General features: G+C 41.5%; 1 protein-coding gene across 8 annotated transcripts in view; it reads left to right on the forward strand.

Moving 5' to 3' along the window:
* Positions 1 to 18,077, forward strand: part of SDK1 (sidekick cell adhesion molecule 1) — a 681,727-nt gene that overhangs the window by 167,078 nt on the left and 496,572 nt on the right. For all 8 annotated transcript variants that reach the window (XM_061599424.1, XM_061599427.1, XM_061599426.1 and 5 more), the window contains 2 exons: positions 3,443 to 3,549; positions 14,181 to 14,328. In XM_061599424.1, the coding sequence (XP_061455408.1) occupies positions 3,443 to 3,549; positions 14,181 to 14,328 (255 nt within the window). The remainder of the gene's footprint in view (positions 1 to 3,442; positions 3,550 to 14,180; positions 14,329 to 18,077) is intronic.

Here is an 18,077-nt window from a genome sequence, read left to right on the forward strand (position 1 = left end):
CTTGCAGAACCTACTTTTGTTGTCTGTTAGTCCCCACACAACAGGAATATAATTTAAGAGTGTGTGAACATCTACAAATATCAAGGATTTCTCCAAAACGAAGTTGAGATAAGCAGCAATTTTTGACCAAAAAGAGAACACCACAGAACATGTCCACATCACATGCCTCAAAAGAAATTTTCAGTGTTACATTGCCATCTCCGTTATCTTTTTGATATCTGCTGAAGACCTTCCTCTCTCAACAAGCCTTTTAAGTAGAGACCTTATCCAGTCTACATCCGTGTTGGAATAACATATTAAAAAGCATGTTTTTAAAGCTTTTTCTAAAAAATATATTTTTAAAGATGTTTTGTTTGTTTTTGTTTTAAGGATGTTTTGCTGTAATATATTTTAAAATGTGTTTTTATGATGTTTTAGAGTGATTTTAGTGCTTTTGTTTGCTGCCCTGGTCTCCTACTGGGAGGGAGGGCAGGATATAACTAACTATCTGAATGAACCAATCCCTGCCTATAAAGGCACTGTGGAGTTCAATATACCCAAAATATTAATTTTTGTTGGTTCAATCTCGATTATAAATATAAAGAAAGATTGCATACAGATGCTAAAGCACCATTCCATTGACCAAAATGGAATACTGTAACTCTTATTCCATTAATCTCTAAGATCTTGAACATCCACCATGCCACATTTAAACAAGTATCACAGCTTTAGTTTTTGCGTACATCCATTTTTCCCCTCTAGCAATACAGGGGATGCCAAGGCACTCAAAACTTATTAGGGATGGGTGGCAAATTCAATTCAGTTCACATTTCACAGCCATCCTTCGCAATTTGCAGACTTGCAATGCAGTTGCAATGCAATGCAGATTTGCAATGCAGTTCACCAACCAACCAATGTTCACAAAAATGTATATATGTATATATTAGGGGAAAGTGTGCATAAAAATGAATATATGAGTGAAAATAACATACAAAATGCATCCTATGATGAGAAATTATTTGCAAAAATGTGTAGATGAGTCAAAACTGCCTGCAAAAATTTGTTTATTAGGAGAAATTTACACTAAAATGCTGGAAAATTTTTATTAGGATTTTTTTTGGAAAAAATAGCAAATTGCAAAAAATGTGGAGAACTGAATTTAAGACTGGAAAAATGAAAAACCAAAGAGAACCAAAATTGACAGACCTTTCTATCCCTAAAGCTGATAGTCAAAAAAATAAATCTCTAAATGATGCTGTAGTTGACAGTAGTGCCATTCAGCACTAGTGTTGAGCCGTAGCTCTCCCAGGAGGGACAGGAAGGGGGGAGGCATGAGTTTCAGGCGCCTCCACTGCCAGGAGACACAGACTTGGGAGTTGTTGAGTCTGAGCTGGACCTTTGGGGGGGAAGTGAGCCTGAACTTGAGCCAGTTCCCACGGATGGCGCGATCTCCGAGGAGGAGAGCGCGCCGCCCCCAGCTGCTGCTGCTGATCTGTTGGGGGAAGCTTCAGTGAAAGTACCAACTCCTCCCTTACCAAGCAGTTCCCAGGATGCCACCAGCGTGACACAGCCCCCTGACCTCGAGCGTGTTACACAGGAGCAGGTGTCTTCCGATGAGCCATTAGAGACACGCCCTCCGTCACCTCGCTCCTGCCGCCACAAGAAACAGACAGGGGAGAGACAGGACTTGCGAAGAAGTCAGAGATTACGATTGAAAACGTTCCCTACTTAAGGTTGCCGCTCACAGTGGGGAGTTGCTGAGTCAACTTCCTTCATACGCCGCAGAGTATGTCTGGAGTGTAGTTAGGGACTTTTAGTGAGTAAGTGCAGGTTTCTCTATGAAGCGCAATGCCTTTGATGTATTACTTTAATAAAATGAGATTTAATTGCACCCGCGTCTTAGCCTCGTGTTTCCGGCTCTGGACAGGACAACTAGTGGATAAGTGATATCTAAACAGCAAAATTGAAAATGACAAAAGTTCTCCATCTGATCCTTAACCCACTTCTTCCCCGAAAAGGACTGTCTCTCTACTTTCAAATCTGGATTATTCCGTAAAGTTAATTGAAATTAATTTAACATGAGCATATGGATCAAAATATAACTGGTGAGATACTACACGCCATGCCTCTCTGGCTGCTGTAACTGGAGGTGGAAATGGTCCTATATTTGTTTAAAATAAGTATACCCCAATGCTGTCCATCCATAGAGGGGCACTCCTCCCTTCCTTCCACCATGTACCTGGCAGGGCTTTGGATCTTTACTTTTGCTTCTCCTCTGATCAGCTGCAAGGATAGCTTTGTAAGCCTGTAACATGCATGTTTGCTAGGGCAGAGCATGAATGCTCTTATGGATAAGCACTCATCCTTTCATGCACCTTTTTTAAAAAAGGTATATTTAAAAATTGGTGCTAAAATTACTGTGGGCACAAGAAAGAGATGTAACATCATTAGGCCTATGGTAATCACACTTAAATGTACTATTGTAGCTGATTTGGGTGTTCTTCTAATTTTGGCTTTTCCAGAAAGCAGATTGAAGTGTCATAAAATCCTGCAAATTGGTTTAACCAGAGAACATGGCAGGATGCAAACGTTAAACATTGATACTGGCAATGACAGCTCTATAAAACCTCCTCTAGCTCTGTGAAAGTCTGTTGTCTGCCATCTTAGACAAGGGAGAAATGAACAGGGAAAGAGGACAGCAGAACTGGCAGAGGGGTGTGTGTGTATGTGTGTAAGTCTATTGAGGGCAGTAGTCACCATTATTGTTGTTGTATATTTCTACCCCGCCTTTTGGCCAAAAGGCCCTCAAGGCGGCTTACAAAAAAAATAAACACAAATATAAAAATACATCAATAAAAACAATACAATTTACAAAAAGCAGCAGTTACAACATCCAATAAAATACATTAACAAACCACAAAGCAAAAATTCACTCCTCTCTCTTCTTGGCCATGATTTTCTCTTAGACCTCCCTACAATATGTGCAGCACCTTATCTTTTCTTCAGTATGTTTATAACTTTAGGGTTTTTTTTTAAGGCTTCAAAAGTGGGGATTTTATGTTGCTGAATATCTTTCCCAATATCTTACATAAGATTTCTGTTTTGCTTTTTGTCGTGACCTGGCAAGAAGTTAGCTTCCCTGCCTTGCAGAGGAGAGAATGTCTGAGTGATAGAAAATGTCTATGTAATGCTAGGCAATCTATTTACAAATGGTTCTTTAACATGTGATGTAATTCATCTAAGCTTTTCACATACACTTTTGATATAGCATATTGTAGAACCATGCAAAAAAGAAATGAGGACTGAATCATGGGAATAGGATAAAATAGTGAAACATTTTGAAAAAAAGCATAGTTTTGAGTAGTTGACTTGAGACAATCTCCTTTAGGCTTAAACTGTTTTTGAGAACAGATATTAAAATCAAATATATGTTATAACTACTATATCTCTTTCTGTCCTACAGGTATGTTATCCCATCTTTGCAAAGATCTGATGCTGGTTTTTATCAGTGTGTTGTGAGGAACAGAATGGGGGCACTCTTGCAAAGAAAATCAGAAGTTCAAGTGGCATGTATGTATGAATGGCATTTATTCCCAAATTTCTTAATAAAATTCCAGCTCATATGCAGATTACAATGTTATAACCATTTTTCTGCCCATTACACCAGGCTAATTCTGTTGTCTCAGAAGGGAATAAAAGTGTATTGGTTTTAGATCCCAGAGTCTGCTTAGTATGCCACCTTCCAAAGATATATAAACTGACAATGCAGACCGTTGTTACACCTATAGCTGGGCAAGTTGAAGACCAAGGATAAGACGCCCTTTAATGTGAAGAGGTTAGGAAGCTGCTAAAACCGCACATACAAAGCTCCTACAAGAGAGGTCAAGCACCCCTCTAAGGCCAAGTGAGCCAACTCATACCGTGTCCAAGCCTCTGATTGTAGAAACTGCCAAGCTTAACTTCTGATTAAATACTTGACTTTCACTTGGATGTATCTGTTGATTTTCTCCATTACAGATGCCAGGATATGTGGCTTGAATTGCAAAATGTGTCCGATCTTATTATCAGCTGGTGCTTTTGATTTTTATAGACCGGACTCTTTCCAAACTCTTTGAAAATTGGCTCCATCTGGACTTCGAAAAAACATGAATATGGATATAAGTAAATGGGTTATATCCAGCGAAGGTCCTGCTCAGAGTAGACCCACTGAAATTAATGAACTGGAGTTAGTCATGCCTACCATTAGGAGAACTAGCACTGAATACAACCCAGTGAGAATATTTTAAGGGTTATATTCCGTGATAACCCCACTCCGAGTAGACTCATTGAAATTAAAACATGACTAACTTAGGTTCAACAATTCCAATGGGTTTACTCTCAATAGGACTTAGATAAATACAACCCTAAGTTGTGAATTCAGTAATGTGAATCCTCTTCCACTCTCAGGCAAATGGTGAACAGCAAGGTAGATAGAATTTTCCATCAACAGAACTCAGTTGATAGGACTTAGATTGACCAACAGTGCTTCTTGGTTCCAGAACAGCAGCTCCTCCCATTACATTTTCCTATGTGAGTATGACTAGGCAGGACCAACTCTTTGCTTCCGCTTACTGTTTCTGTTTTCCTTGTTTTTTAAAAAATAATGTAGTTACAGAAAAGTACCTTAGCTAGAGAAGGCAACTGTCAGAGAGCAATTGCTGAAGCAACACCTTCTCCTCTCCTACAGGGGCTGAACCCAGGGGACTGTACTGGGTAGCCAAGGTTTATTCCCTTTTTTAGCTGTTATGACACCCTCTGATGTCTTGCCTTATAATGGACTAGGAAATACTTAGAAGTCAGAAGGAGGGTGTAGTATGTAGATGATGGGGCAGAGTCTGAAAACAAGTTATAATGCCCACCCCCAGATCCATTTAGGAACAGAAATACACCCTTCTGGAGCCTACCATGGTCTTATTGATTTGATTTTAACTTTACCCTGCCATGGAGCCTCCCTGTCTTTACATTCCCTTTCTCAAACTTATGGCAGGAAGGGTCTGAAGAGTAACAGTGTAGATCTCTGTTAGCACCTGCACAAGCTTGCTGGAAGCTTCTAGAGATACTGGAAACCATGGAAAATGTAGTGCCCCATTTTTGCTGGATGCTTGCAGCTACATCCATGGACTAATGGAAGCATGACATACTGCAGTGCCTGCTGGAAGGCCACTCCTTTGCTGCCATGTCCTGGTAAGTCAGGGTGGGGAACCTTTTTGGCTCCACCATCCAGATCCTTATCAGGATCATCCCTGTGGGCCAAATTTGCAATGTCAGCAGAACCACCCACCTGTCAAAATCCCTTGCACAGCTTCGCAAGTATCCACACACTCCACCTTTAATTCACTCCTGATTTCAGAGTTGTAAAAAAGCAGTGCGGGAAAACGGGCAAAGGCTTTGAAACAGCCCCCGTGCTCCTGTTGAGACTCCAGAGATTCATACAGGAGCACAGGGGCTGTCTTAAAGCCCTTTGCAAAAGTACTGTTTCAAACAACTGCCCCCTTCTCCTTTAAACAATGGAGCAAGTGGACCGGCAGCAGAGGCAGGGGAGAGTCCAAGTCCTCCCCACGCATGCTCTCTCTGATGTTTAAAGGAGGAGGGTGGCTGCTTTAGAGGCTCAAACAGGAGCACAGGGACTGTCTTAAAGCCCTTTGCAAATGCACTCTTTGAAACAGCCAGGGCCCCCCAGCTCACCCATCCAGATCTCTGTAATACTTTCCAGATCAGCCACCCCATCATGGATAAGAGTTGTTTCTTTGTGGACTGCCTGGCATTTATTAACAGCTCCACCAGATAGGAAGGCAGGTCAACATGGCAACCGAAGTCTCTATTACGTGGAGGCTGAGCCAGGGCAATAGGTGTCAAGGGTCTACTCTCCACTTTTGTGTGATAATATTGCCTACCCCCATTCCATACCTCCCCCTACCCAGGAGCTGCTTTCCTCTCCCCTAGCTGCTTCGATACAATTTGGAGCCTCTGAGACTCCTTTTAAGGAAAAGCAAATAAATTAAATGTTGGGATATCAATCACATATCCCATGCACAGCATATAGTTTTAGCCTCACCTTTCCTTTTCTTGACCTGTTATGTGGACTGTGGCACTTCACACTGTTTTCATAGCTGTTGGTTTTTTCCATATTGGAGAATTTTGAAACAGAAGAATTTTTGACTAAGTTGTGTCAGTAAGTTTAGAAATTGTGGCCCAAAGCTTTGGTATTACCAGAGAAGAATTCCCATGGAATTGAGGCATCCTCAGTTAACCTTCTATTGATGAAAACCTATATCCACCAGTTCCATATCATCATCTGCCTGTGGAGAAGACATGTAGAAATCTCACCAGTTAGACAAAGTTTCACTATTTGCTTATACGCTACACGTCTCTGTCTGAGACTTTGATTATTGTTCCTCAGGGCACTTAACTGGAAGGTCAGCAACAGTGGCTGTCATTTGATAAATGGCAGGAAGATGAAGTGGGCGAATGGAATTCTTTATTAGACATGACCATTTACAAGGAAGTGATTAAATGGAGAAGAGAGGCATCATGAGAGGAAATGTGCTGAATTTATTTTTCCTGCAGGTTAATATTAGCATCAAGAATAATAATGTGTTAATGCTGTACAAGCTAGCCAAGCAGCCATTCACTCTTCCAGTGCCCCATTATTTAATTTTTGTTTTGCAGATATCATGCAACACATATTAGTTTAAAACATGGATTGGACTGTAAAACTTTTAAGGTTTGAATGATATTACCAACATTGGACAGGGCTTGTGGGATCTCTTACCCATGCTTATTTATTTATGTGGAATTTCTGCTCCACCCACCTAGCCATGATGCACTATTCAAGGTGCCTTACAACACCTTAACACATTTAAAGGCATCTAGAGTGAGCCCCGAGATTACCCAGTTCTTCCCCACCCCATCCACCTCCTTTATGAAGTGTGAATTCCTTTTGCCTTTAATCTCAGTTAAGCATTACATTAGGTCCCAATATTAATATAATATATACTTAATACAATAAAGTACAGACTAGAATGTGTTAATATCAACATAAATACTTTGAGCATTACAACCATATGTTGCATGTTTGTTCTGCTGGGAAACAGGGTCCGGAATCCTGTTTTGTCCAAGCATTTATTTATCCCTGTAGGGTATGATTGATGAAACTGGTTTCCAGGGTACCTAGTAATTGTGCTAAAATCTTGCGATAAGGGAATTAACAGAGAAATCCTATACTCACGTTAAGCCATGATGTGAGATACGCCTCCATACCCAGTGTGTGCTCAGCCTGGATGGGAGGCGGGAAACACAACTGAAAATAGTTTAAAAGTATAAAAATGACAGATACATCCACAGCTGACCTGGCAACACCACCGCAGCCCCAACCATCAGGCACTGTTCTAGCCATGCCCTCTGCAAGCCACCCGTCCTGAAACTTATAATGGAAGCATCCCCCTCCCCAGTCCAACTCCTGCCTCACTCCATGCAAACCAAGATAAGCCCCCTGCTATTCCAGCAGCCCCAGTGGCATGGCCAAGAGTGACCCCAGCCATCTCTCCATGCAGGGATTTGAATCCTCTTGTGATCCTCACAACCCCAAGAAATGCAAGAAGGGTGCACACATCCTCTCGCTGACAGTGGCTCAATCCATAGGGTAGGTTGAGCCAGTGACGGCCAATGGGGCTCACCAGTGCTTTACCTTTTAAGTAGGCCCCAGTCCAGACCCCCAATCAGACAGCAGCTCCTGAGGAGACCCATATTAGGACGCTGCCTATTGGCTCCACCTGTGCTAGTAGGGCAGAGCTCTCTCAGCCATCTGCCTGATGGACGGGACTCAACCAGAACGCCGGGTGGGAAATAGAAAACGCCTCCGAGAGGGCGAAGGCACAGTGAACAGGCCGGGAAAGCTCGGACTTAAGGAAGGTTCCTCCACACAGAGAAGTGAGGTTTGGCCCTCAGTGCCCTGCCAGAGGCCATCTTTGGGTTTTCCCTTTGCAGCAGACCAGACGTCAGTCAGTGCCGCCTTTGACCCTTTACTCAGGAAGATATGAACCCCCCCTTTTTGATGTGCCCCCACTAGTATAGTGGCAAATTCAGACGTGCAGGGTCCCTTCATGCCAGTCACAACCACACACACCCCTCTTTTTTGCTCCTGGGTTGAGAATTAGACTCTTGTTAATGCCTTCTCCCACAACAACAGATATCCCTAGGAGCCAATAAGCATGAAAGGCTTCTCAATGGCTGACTCAGCTCCTTTCATTCTGATTGCCTCCAATCAGCAGGGAGGGACAAGGAAGCATGTTAGAAGACTCTTCTCAGTGGCTAACACACTCCCCTTTCATGCTGATGACTTGTGGGATGCTGGAGACATAGGGGCCCTGCTGGGACCCTGCTCCCAAAAAAGTAAAGGGTCTAAGACCCCCTGAGACCCTGGACGGCTACACCCCTGTGTGCCTGGGTGTGCTGGTGTGCTTCTCCTGGGAGATGGCACAGAGCCTAGGGTTGCCATATTCCATTTCCACAAATCCGGCCAGGCTGATCTGCATATTATATAAATTATTTGCTAATTATGCAAATTAAACATATTAATGATTGTGTTGTCCCGCTGTTTTGTTTTTGTGCCTAGTAATTACCACCAATACTGGAGGAGGATGTGAGGCATCCTTTGTTTAAAAACACCTTATATTTTCAGTCTTAAATGCCTAAAAGGAGCTCAGGCCAGCTTACAAGTATAATAAAAACAATAAAAGTACACAATCAGTATAAAAACACAAAATAGAAATGAGCATAAAACAAGACAATGCAGCAGTATAAATATACAGCAGAAAACAAAGAGCCAACAAAGTATCCGTTAAAAAGCAACATTGTGACCAAGATTTTGTCTGTACCAACAATTAGGAAATGTGACATGAACAAGTTTTTAATGCTGATAGAAATAAAGAGTTCAATGTTATCTATTCAGTCAGTCATCGTATCTAAAGAGAGGTCGCATCTGAGCATGTAAGAAGTGTCTTTAGTAGACTGATTCTCACGTGCCAGAGCAGGGCGAGGGGAAAGGCAGCCTTCTATGACAAAGGCTGGAACTTGATGGAGACTTTGAGTGCTGGCACCTTTTAAAAATAATAAAAAAAAGTGCAGTGAATTCTAGAGACCTGGTAAGTTGTGCTAGCATTAGACAGGACAGCTATTCCATTCCTATTGGTCTTAAGGGGGAAAAGCCATTCCTATTGGTCTTGCGGGGAGGGGGAGGTTACACGCCCCCACTGCATTGGATGGATGGTCTGTGTGTATGTATATATGCACGTGAGTGTGTACATGTACACACATGAACAGACACACACATACACCCATACACCCTGGGGAGGAAATGAAATAGGGAGATCTTTGGTGGGGAGATGCCTGCTAGTCATTTTGAAGGGGGATATGTATCAAAAATACTTATTACCTTTCTCTGAATTGCTGAACAGAGGCTCTGCTGGGCAACAGGGTGAGTGAGGCTGCAATCCAGTGCAACTTTACTTGGGAGTAAGCACCACTTAACAGGGTGGGGCAGGGCCAAAAAATGCAAATACTAATACTGCAGTCTTTCCTACAGAGAAGATTGCTTTTACGTATTTGTTCAGGGGAGGGAGTGTTTGGTGGATTTATATCCCTTTATGCCATCCTCCATGATGGCAGGCAGACCCCCCCCATTGCATTCACCACTTAAGAGACATGCCCTGAGACACAGGCAATTGAGATGACGATGACTGTCTGCTTGCCGACTGAACCAGAAGGTCTGTGGATGAGGGGTGGAGCTGCATGAGTTGATGAAGTGAGCACGTGCAGTTTCCTAAACTGCTAGATTCTGAATATGCAGCAGGCAGGCAGGCTAAAATTCTTTATTTTCCCAGGACAGCTGTGGTGTCCATCATTGGCTAAGAACAATGGAAGGCAGAAGTTTCTTTTGTTGATTTTTCAACAAAATGGGCCTGCACATTTTGCCTTGCCTCTCTGGATCCACAAGGGCTTGGAACTTGCTTTTACTTACTTTTACTGGGTAGCGTGGCTAGAATCTGGGTAAATATCCGGGAAATATGGCAACCCTAACAGAGCCCCACCAGGGGGAAGGGCCTCCTGCTGCCTGCTGGCATGATTGGTTGAATAAAAAAACAAACCATAGAAGTGATGTCAGAGGCAAAGACAGAGGGAGCTCCCAGCCTTAAATACACACTGCATTCTCCACAGAGTGGCTTTGTAGCCACTCAGCCACAAGAGCAGCAGCAAATGCACATCATGGGGGATTTGTCTTCCCCCTGCACTCAGCTTCGACAAGATCCATTCTTAGACTGCTATGGGCTGTGTAGAAGGATTTTTATTCAGGTGGAATAGCTTATGCTTTACATGCAGATGACTCAGAAATGAATCCACACTAGGGTAGGGGAAGGGATTTGCCACCACACCCAGACATCTCTAAGCCGATGAGAACAAGCACTGCAGGGGCCAACTGTACAGCCCCTGCATGGGCCAAACTGCCCCTTTTGGCCCAACCCCTCACCTGGCAACCATTGTGACCAATCCAGCCCTTGATGCTTTTGCTTGATCTGCTGGAATGCCCCCTGGCAGGGCGAGGCTGAGTCATTGCCACATCCGCTGCCTCATCCACTCTGGCTGTAGGGATGGGATCCGCATTTTGGTGCCAGTTCAATTTTTGCTCCATCGAACTTCCTTCTGACACCACTTTGTCATGGATCATTGTTTGCTATTTGCTGTAAATAATGATTCATTTTTTCTCTGCAAAAATATAGATACGAATATCAACATTTTTTATAATATTGATTTTCATAGATTTTTTAAAAAATATTGATATTTCAAATGAAACATCCACATAAATATTGATAGCTTGAGGGAAATATCAATATTTATATCACTATTGTTGATGCAGTTTTTTTAAAAAAAAATCTGCTTTAGCCATGGAAAACCGCTAGAAAAAAACCCAATCCACAAGGACAACAAAAAAAGTGTGAATAAATAGGAAATTTGGTGTTAAATTTGAATTTTGCGAAATTGGAGCACATCCCTATCTGGCTGCAGAACCAATCCCACTTGTGTACTCTGAGAGGCCTGCCCCCTCTGAGTTTCCGGTGAGCCGAGAAACAAGCTGCCCCCCGACCCCAGCAGGTTCTCTGACTGCCCCTCCCTCAGAGTCCCAGCCTGGGGCCAGCTGAAGCCAGATCATACCAGGGTGGGTGAAAGGAATCCCTACCTATAAATTCCTGGTAGTGAAGAAAGAATAGTACAGCGCAGTCAAAGCCTACAAACCAAGAACATTAATAATAACAGTTACCTAAATTAAATGGCATTAAATCTGGATGTGAGCAACCACATAGTAACTGCTTCTGGCTTGCAATGAATTACATATAAAGTATTATGACATTTAAAAGCTTAAAAGCCTGGAAAAACATCACAAACATTAATTCACAGGTAACATTTATGGTACAGAAAAACATTATGCCCAAAAATAATTAGTTGAGTTGTAAATTAACACAGATGCGTAAGAATCGCTAAACAATTTTTAATTAGAAAATGTCTTAAATTGTGAAAACCAAACTGATAATGTAACAACAGGGTTAATTAGGACTACTTGCATGGTTCAATAGTTCTTTTTAAGTAGGTAATCTGATTACAAAAGTAAACAAAAGATACAGACATTTGTGAACTATATAGTGTTAATTATATTAGTCCCCAGAAAAATCACGCTGGTAATTAAAGCCCAATATTGACTTGATTTTCTAGTGGCTTGTCAGGTTTTTTTAGGGTTTTTTTTTTCTTCAGTATCTTCATTTTTGTCATGTTGCACCAGAGAATTTGAGTCTTTTGCAACAAAGTCATGGGATATGCACCTTGATTTTTTTCTCAGACAGTTCATCTTTTTGTCTATTATATGAAACACTACTTGGCAACTCAGGTTTCTTTTGAACGAAGACAGGTGTCTCTTCAAAATTCTTGGGTTTATAATGATCCATCTCCTAGACCTTAAGCTGCTGCCTTGCCTATCTTAGGCAGTGTCCACTTTCTCCTTGCCTTCCCTTCTACTGTACGTAAGTGGGGACAGTGCTGTCGCACTCGTGCTCTGTTTGTGGGCTTCTTATAGGCATCCAGTTAACAGGATGCTCAGCTTTTTTTTCAACTAGATAGGCCTTTGGCTCTTATGTCCACCTTTCCTAGCCCTGTCATATGTCTTTTACCCTATCTTACACCCTCATGTCCTTGGCCCCAGTCTTATTCTTTAAGCTCTAAATCCAAATCCTGACTTTTGCACAGTCTTGATTCCTCTATAATGGCTTCCGTAGCTCAAAGTCCCCTTTGCCAGCTTTAGTTAGTATGCCATCTGTGCCCTCTTCTGGAAAGATGCGATTCGGCTATCATTATCCATGCTTTGATAATTTCCAGGTTTAATTACTGCAATGCATTATACATGTGGCTACCTTTGAGAAGTGTTTGGAAGCTTCAGGTGGCTCACAAGACTGCACTGAGATTGTTAAGAGGAATTCACTGCAGTGATCACATCACACCGATACTGAAAGATCTTCGCTAGCCGCCAGTCTGTTTTTGGACACAATTCAGTTTCAAAGTGCTGGTGTTTACTTATAACACACTAAAAGATCTTGGACTAGAGAATCGGAAGGACTGCCTTCTCCCACATTAGCCAAGCCGGCAATTAAGTTATTTCTCTGAGGTCTTTCTCTGAATTTCCATATCTTCACATGCAGGGCCGGTTCTAAAGGGTGGCCAGGTTGGGCACTGGCCCGAGGGCCCCAGAGCTACAGGAGGCCCTGAGGGGCCCTCCACTCCCTTTCTGCGATCCGTGCTCCCCCCCACGCCCCCACTTACCTTTTTAGCATTGCCTTTAATGAAGATGGTGGCCGCAGCTTCCCTAAGGTACTGAAGCAGCTGCCGTCATCTTAGTTGATGGCAGAGATGTGCGCGCATAGCATGCACATGTGCCATCAACAAAGATGGCGGCAGAAGCTTCATTCCCCTTAGGGTAACTGCGGCCGCCATCTTCATTAAGGGCAATGGTAAAGACTAGACAGGTAGGGGGGCCGTGGGGGGTGCGGGGGGTGTATGCGTGCATGCACACACACACACACACACTGGGGGGCCAGGGCAAGCTGATGCCCAAGGGCCCTGCATGCCTGGAGCTGGCCCTGTTCACATGGGTGTCTGCTGGGAAAACAGTCTTTTGTGTGGTGGCACATCATCTTTGGAACTGATGCAGCTTGCCTGACACATTTCCTCTTGTAATAGTAGTAGTAGTGCTTCACCTTCCACAAACATATCTCAAGGCAATGTACGAAATATAATTATACAACTAAACAGTTTTAAACAGCAAAACAATAGGAAAAGGCCACCCGTGGCAGAGATTTAGGCTGCAATCTGATACATGTCTAAGGTCCTTTGGGTTCAATGGGACTTACAAGTAAGTGCGTATTGGATTGCAGCGTTAGGCACTAGACTAACAACATTCTATTAATTCAAGCTCTTAAAATTAACATCACTAGTTTTTTAAAGGTTTTTTTTCACCCTGGTGCTTTTTCCTGTATATAGTTGGTCTTATCAGTACTGCTCTTTTATGTTGGTATTGTCTATTTTTAGGCTGTGATATAGATCTTAATTTTGATGTAAGCTGCCTTGAAGACTTTTTGTAGTGGAGGCGTGGGATATATTCTTTAAAATAAAAATGATCCAGGTACCTCTCACCTGCCCAAAACCCAATGAAAGAGCCACCTTAGAGTTGCAATTTAAAGCTACCTTGTTTACATGTGCCTTAGAAATGTTTTAAATATTTTGTAAAATGACATTATAGGAGTGCATCTGCTATTAAATATGACCATTTGCAATTGGTGGGAAAAGCCAATTGTCTGTCCAAGAAAATGCAAACACGCAGTAGTGCTGACCGAGGCGTTTCTTGAGTGTCCTAGAGTCACTGGGCTTTGCCTCATGCCTCGCTACACACCCACAAACCTGCACTCATCAGCACTACCACAAGGTCTGTCATATCTTGCTGCTTAATTATAGCAATGCCAACGACTGCTATAGAACATAATTATTCTCTGTGACCCCTGAAAAAGAAAGAGAGACTGCATGAAAGATGAAACTTCCCAGTTTCTTAATATAACTTTTCTTTGCAGACATGGGCAATTTCCAGGATGCGGACCAGAGGAAAACAGTGTCTCAAGGGCAAGCCACAGTTCTAAACTTCCCACACATCCCATGCTCTCCCAGACCGCAAGTGACTTGGTTTAGAGATGGGCACAAGATTATACCAAGCAGCAGAATGTAAGTTAAAATAAATTATTGTTGGAAATATAACTAATTGCACTTGATAATGTAGCTTACATTATTTGCACCCTAATTAAGGTTTGAAGATAATAAAGCAAGTTAATGCACCCCCTGTATAGTTGAGATGGATGTTTTAAGGCTGGTTTTAACATTCTTCAGCAGAATAATTTGCGTGGTGGTAATATTTTGGTCTCCTTCTGCAGCATCAACCTGGTCCCTGTTCTTTCTGTCCATTGTCTTGGCATGCTTTTAGCATGATTATCTGTGAACTGGTATTTATTTAACTGAATAGTCTAACAATGATGTCTGGTATTTACTTATAAAATGGATTTTTTGCATACTCTGCTATACTTGATAATATTTTCTTTAACAATGAAATGGCAATTAGTATTTGTTTTCTATTATACCCTTTTACCCCGCAATGACAGTTTTATTTCCTTTGGTCTAATTAGCACTTCACCCATTGATAGAGAAATGGTTGCACTCTGATTATCTCTAAGCATTGTCTCTAGGTGTATTAGCTTCTTCATTTTCAACACATCTAAAATGCCAATCTGATTTTAACCCAAGCTTTATCCTTCCTGCTAATTAGTATACTTCAAAGCATATTTTATTTCTCTAGCATTATCCTTAAGTAATTCAGTAAACAATTAGTGAATCATCAAGGGGGGCTATGGGGGGCTGGGGGCTGAGGGAAGGGATATTAGCAGAGCAATGAACACTCAGAGATCCAAGGAAGGTTGTTGAGTATGAAGAGCTAAGATCTAGCATTAAGAAGATACTGTGTAATATTTGACTCTAGCTCCTTTTCTTTCGCCTATAAGCCATCCATGGCTTTCACCTCCTTTCCTCATGATACGTCCCCACCCATGGTCTTCCTTCCTACAGATCCATCACCTTCCATTATCCAAAAGACTCCTGGATCCTCCCTCAAAATTATCATTTATTTATTTCATTAGTTATAAGATGCTTTTCAGGATTGCCCTTACAGAGTAAAGCACAAAACATTACAAACATAGAATTGTAACGTAAAACACAACACAACTAAAACAGAGTTTACTGAATTTATGTCCTACCTTTTCTCCAAGTAGCTCAAGGTGGTGTACATGGTTCCCCCTTCTCATTTAATCCCTACGACAACCCTTTGAAGTAGGTTAGGCTGAAAGGCAGTGACTTGCCCAAGGTCACTCAGTGAGCTTCATGGCTGAGTGGGGATTTGAAACCTGGTCTCCCAGGTCCTGGTCCAACACTTTAACCATTACAACGCACTTGCTTCCAAAGAACAGAACAGATCTAAGCTCATTCAAAAGCTGACTGAAATTTTTAAAAAGTCATTAGTGTTCTCCGAAAGGGAGCCATACTCATATCCCATGGGGCCATCACAAGAAAGGCCCTATCCCTCGTACTCCTTAGTACCAGGGAGCAGGACCTCAGAAGCCAATAACAAGGCTCAGGCAGGTTGATGCGAGCTCAGCTGGTACTGCAAATAACCTGGTCACAAAAGGCTCTACCTTTTCTCAGTTGCTGCCCCATAATTCTTGGAACTGAATGGCATTTCAGTTTTTTTAGTTGAGATAAAAGACAAGTAAGAGGCGACATGACAGAAGTGTATGAAATTATGCGTGGTGGAGACAGTGGATAGAGAAATGATTTTCTCCCTCATAAAGCTAGAACTCATAGACATCCAATGAAGTTAAATATTTGAAGACTTAGGACAAACGAAGTACTTCTTCACACATTTAATATTACTTTTCATCTATCATTAAGAATAGATGAATTTTGCATTGCCTTTACCTTTTTCTTTGTAAGCATTATTTTTTTAAAAAAACATTTAATAGTACATTAATGAATTTTGTGCATATGGGGGTAACTTTTCAGATAAAATTGAATTGGTATTTTTGTTTTTTCTGTATGCAATGTTCGGTAATTCAGCAGCTGTAGTCTTACTATCACTGTTGAATTTGTAAAGCAGAAACTATATATTCAGATGTTTAACGTTATTCACATACTTTTTTTTAAGTGGTAAGAGAGAACTCACTATAGTTCTTGACACATTCTCTCATCATTCTTCTTTGGGAGTTATTTTTGTAAATAGCTTTATTCATTCTTCTTTATTCTCCATCATGGTTACTACAGACACCTTAATATAGTTTTTATCCCTACTGGAGACATCCTGAACTTGTGATAAGTAGAGAAAATAGTCCAATTTCTTATTCTTTTTTGTGGGTCATTAAGTTAAGAACTGTTCGTTATTTAAGCTGGGACAAAAAAAAAATGATTTAGTGGAGAGATGAGTTTTTATCATAGTCCCCTAGTCAAATATCAAGAGGTATATCCTTGTGTATATGAAACTGCAGTAACCGAAGAAGGGAGCTTTCTTCAAGGGGGAAAACTAAGGATTATAATGCTAATAGTAGTATGACTCAAAAATGAAAAATCATTTTAAAAAATCATTTCAACAATGCATTAATTCTATTGTCAGCTCATTTTTTTTTGCTGTGTTTAGCAAGGATTGTATTTGCTAGCAGTATATTGCACATCGCTATGTGTAAAATAGATGCATGCACAAACCACGCTAGTTAGTATTACCTAGTCATTGGATTAATTTCTGCTGGGTCGTGCTGTATACTCTGAGATTATCTGTTTTCACTTTGGTTGTAGTAAGGGTAGCCTTTAATGTTCTAAGGAAGAAAACTGAGCTACACATTTTCAGAAGTGGGATTCCACAACTCTAAGAAGATGATTTTCTGCTATCTGAAGATGGGTCTTTTCCCCCCCTGAGGGTTACATTTCCTCCAACCCACTAGGTAATGATACCAAATTTGGCTTCTATTTATTCATTTTTTTTAGCAAGGAAACCACCTAAAATTAATCTCACTATTAGAAAAATTGCCATGTTTCTCTTTACTTCTGTCCTATACTTGACAATCTGTGTTCAGCTTGTGGCCAGAGACAGATCCGATAGCGATTAGATTTCACTGTTTTCAGAAATTGGGGAATCATCCATTGTGTCTTTTTGTCCCATTAATATCAGTGGAACTTGCTCATGAGTAAACATGAATAGGTCCTACTTGCAACTGAGTGAGAGAGCAGGTGGCAGTGATTGGGATAGGACAAAAGAGAGAATCACTTGGGAATGGGTTTGATTTTTATTTTTATTTGTGCAGCTGTTTGGGTAGCCAAGGGTTTCTCAACTATCTTGCAGTCTGATATCTGCCTCGTCCATCATTTTCATGCTACCCCACAATTTGCTCCCCCCCCAGCTGTGCTTCATCTCCCTTCCTAGGATTTTTTGGGGAAAATTGTCTTTTTAATTTGTGACAATGACAGCCTCCATTTCAATAATGATATCTTGGTTTAAGAACAGGAGCATTTAAGGACTCTGAAAAATTCAGTGAATAAGGCAGGGCAAGTGCAGGATAAAACCCTAATGTGGAAGAACCCCCAAATGTCTGCTCACTTGCCTTCACTAAGGGTGAATTTTTCATGATCACAGTCAAACTTTAATTATTTGAATGATCCAGAAAACAAAAGGGATTATACTGCCTAAGCCACGGAAAATTGCTTTAGAAGCTATACTGAATGTTTCATTTGACCTGAAATTGAGACTGATTCATACACTTTTTATATGATATTCCTGTGGTATGGGGGTTAACAGCAGGACAGCAAGAGTGGATTTTGTGAGCCCTTATGTTGGAGCCTGGAAGGATAAATATCCACAGGTAATACGTAATGGACTGAAGACC

The sequence above is a fragment of the Rhineura floridana genome, chromosome 17 (genome assembly GCF_030035675.1).
Source record: "Rhineura floridana isolate rRhiFlo1 chromosome 17, rRhiFlo1.hap2, whole genome shotgun sequence".
Classification (NCBI taxonomy): Eukaryota; Metazoa; Chordata; class Lepidosauria; order Squamata; family Rhineuridae; genus Rhineura; species Rhineura floridana.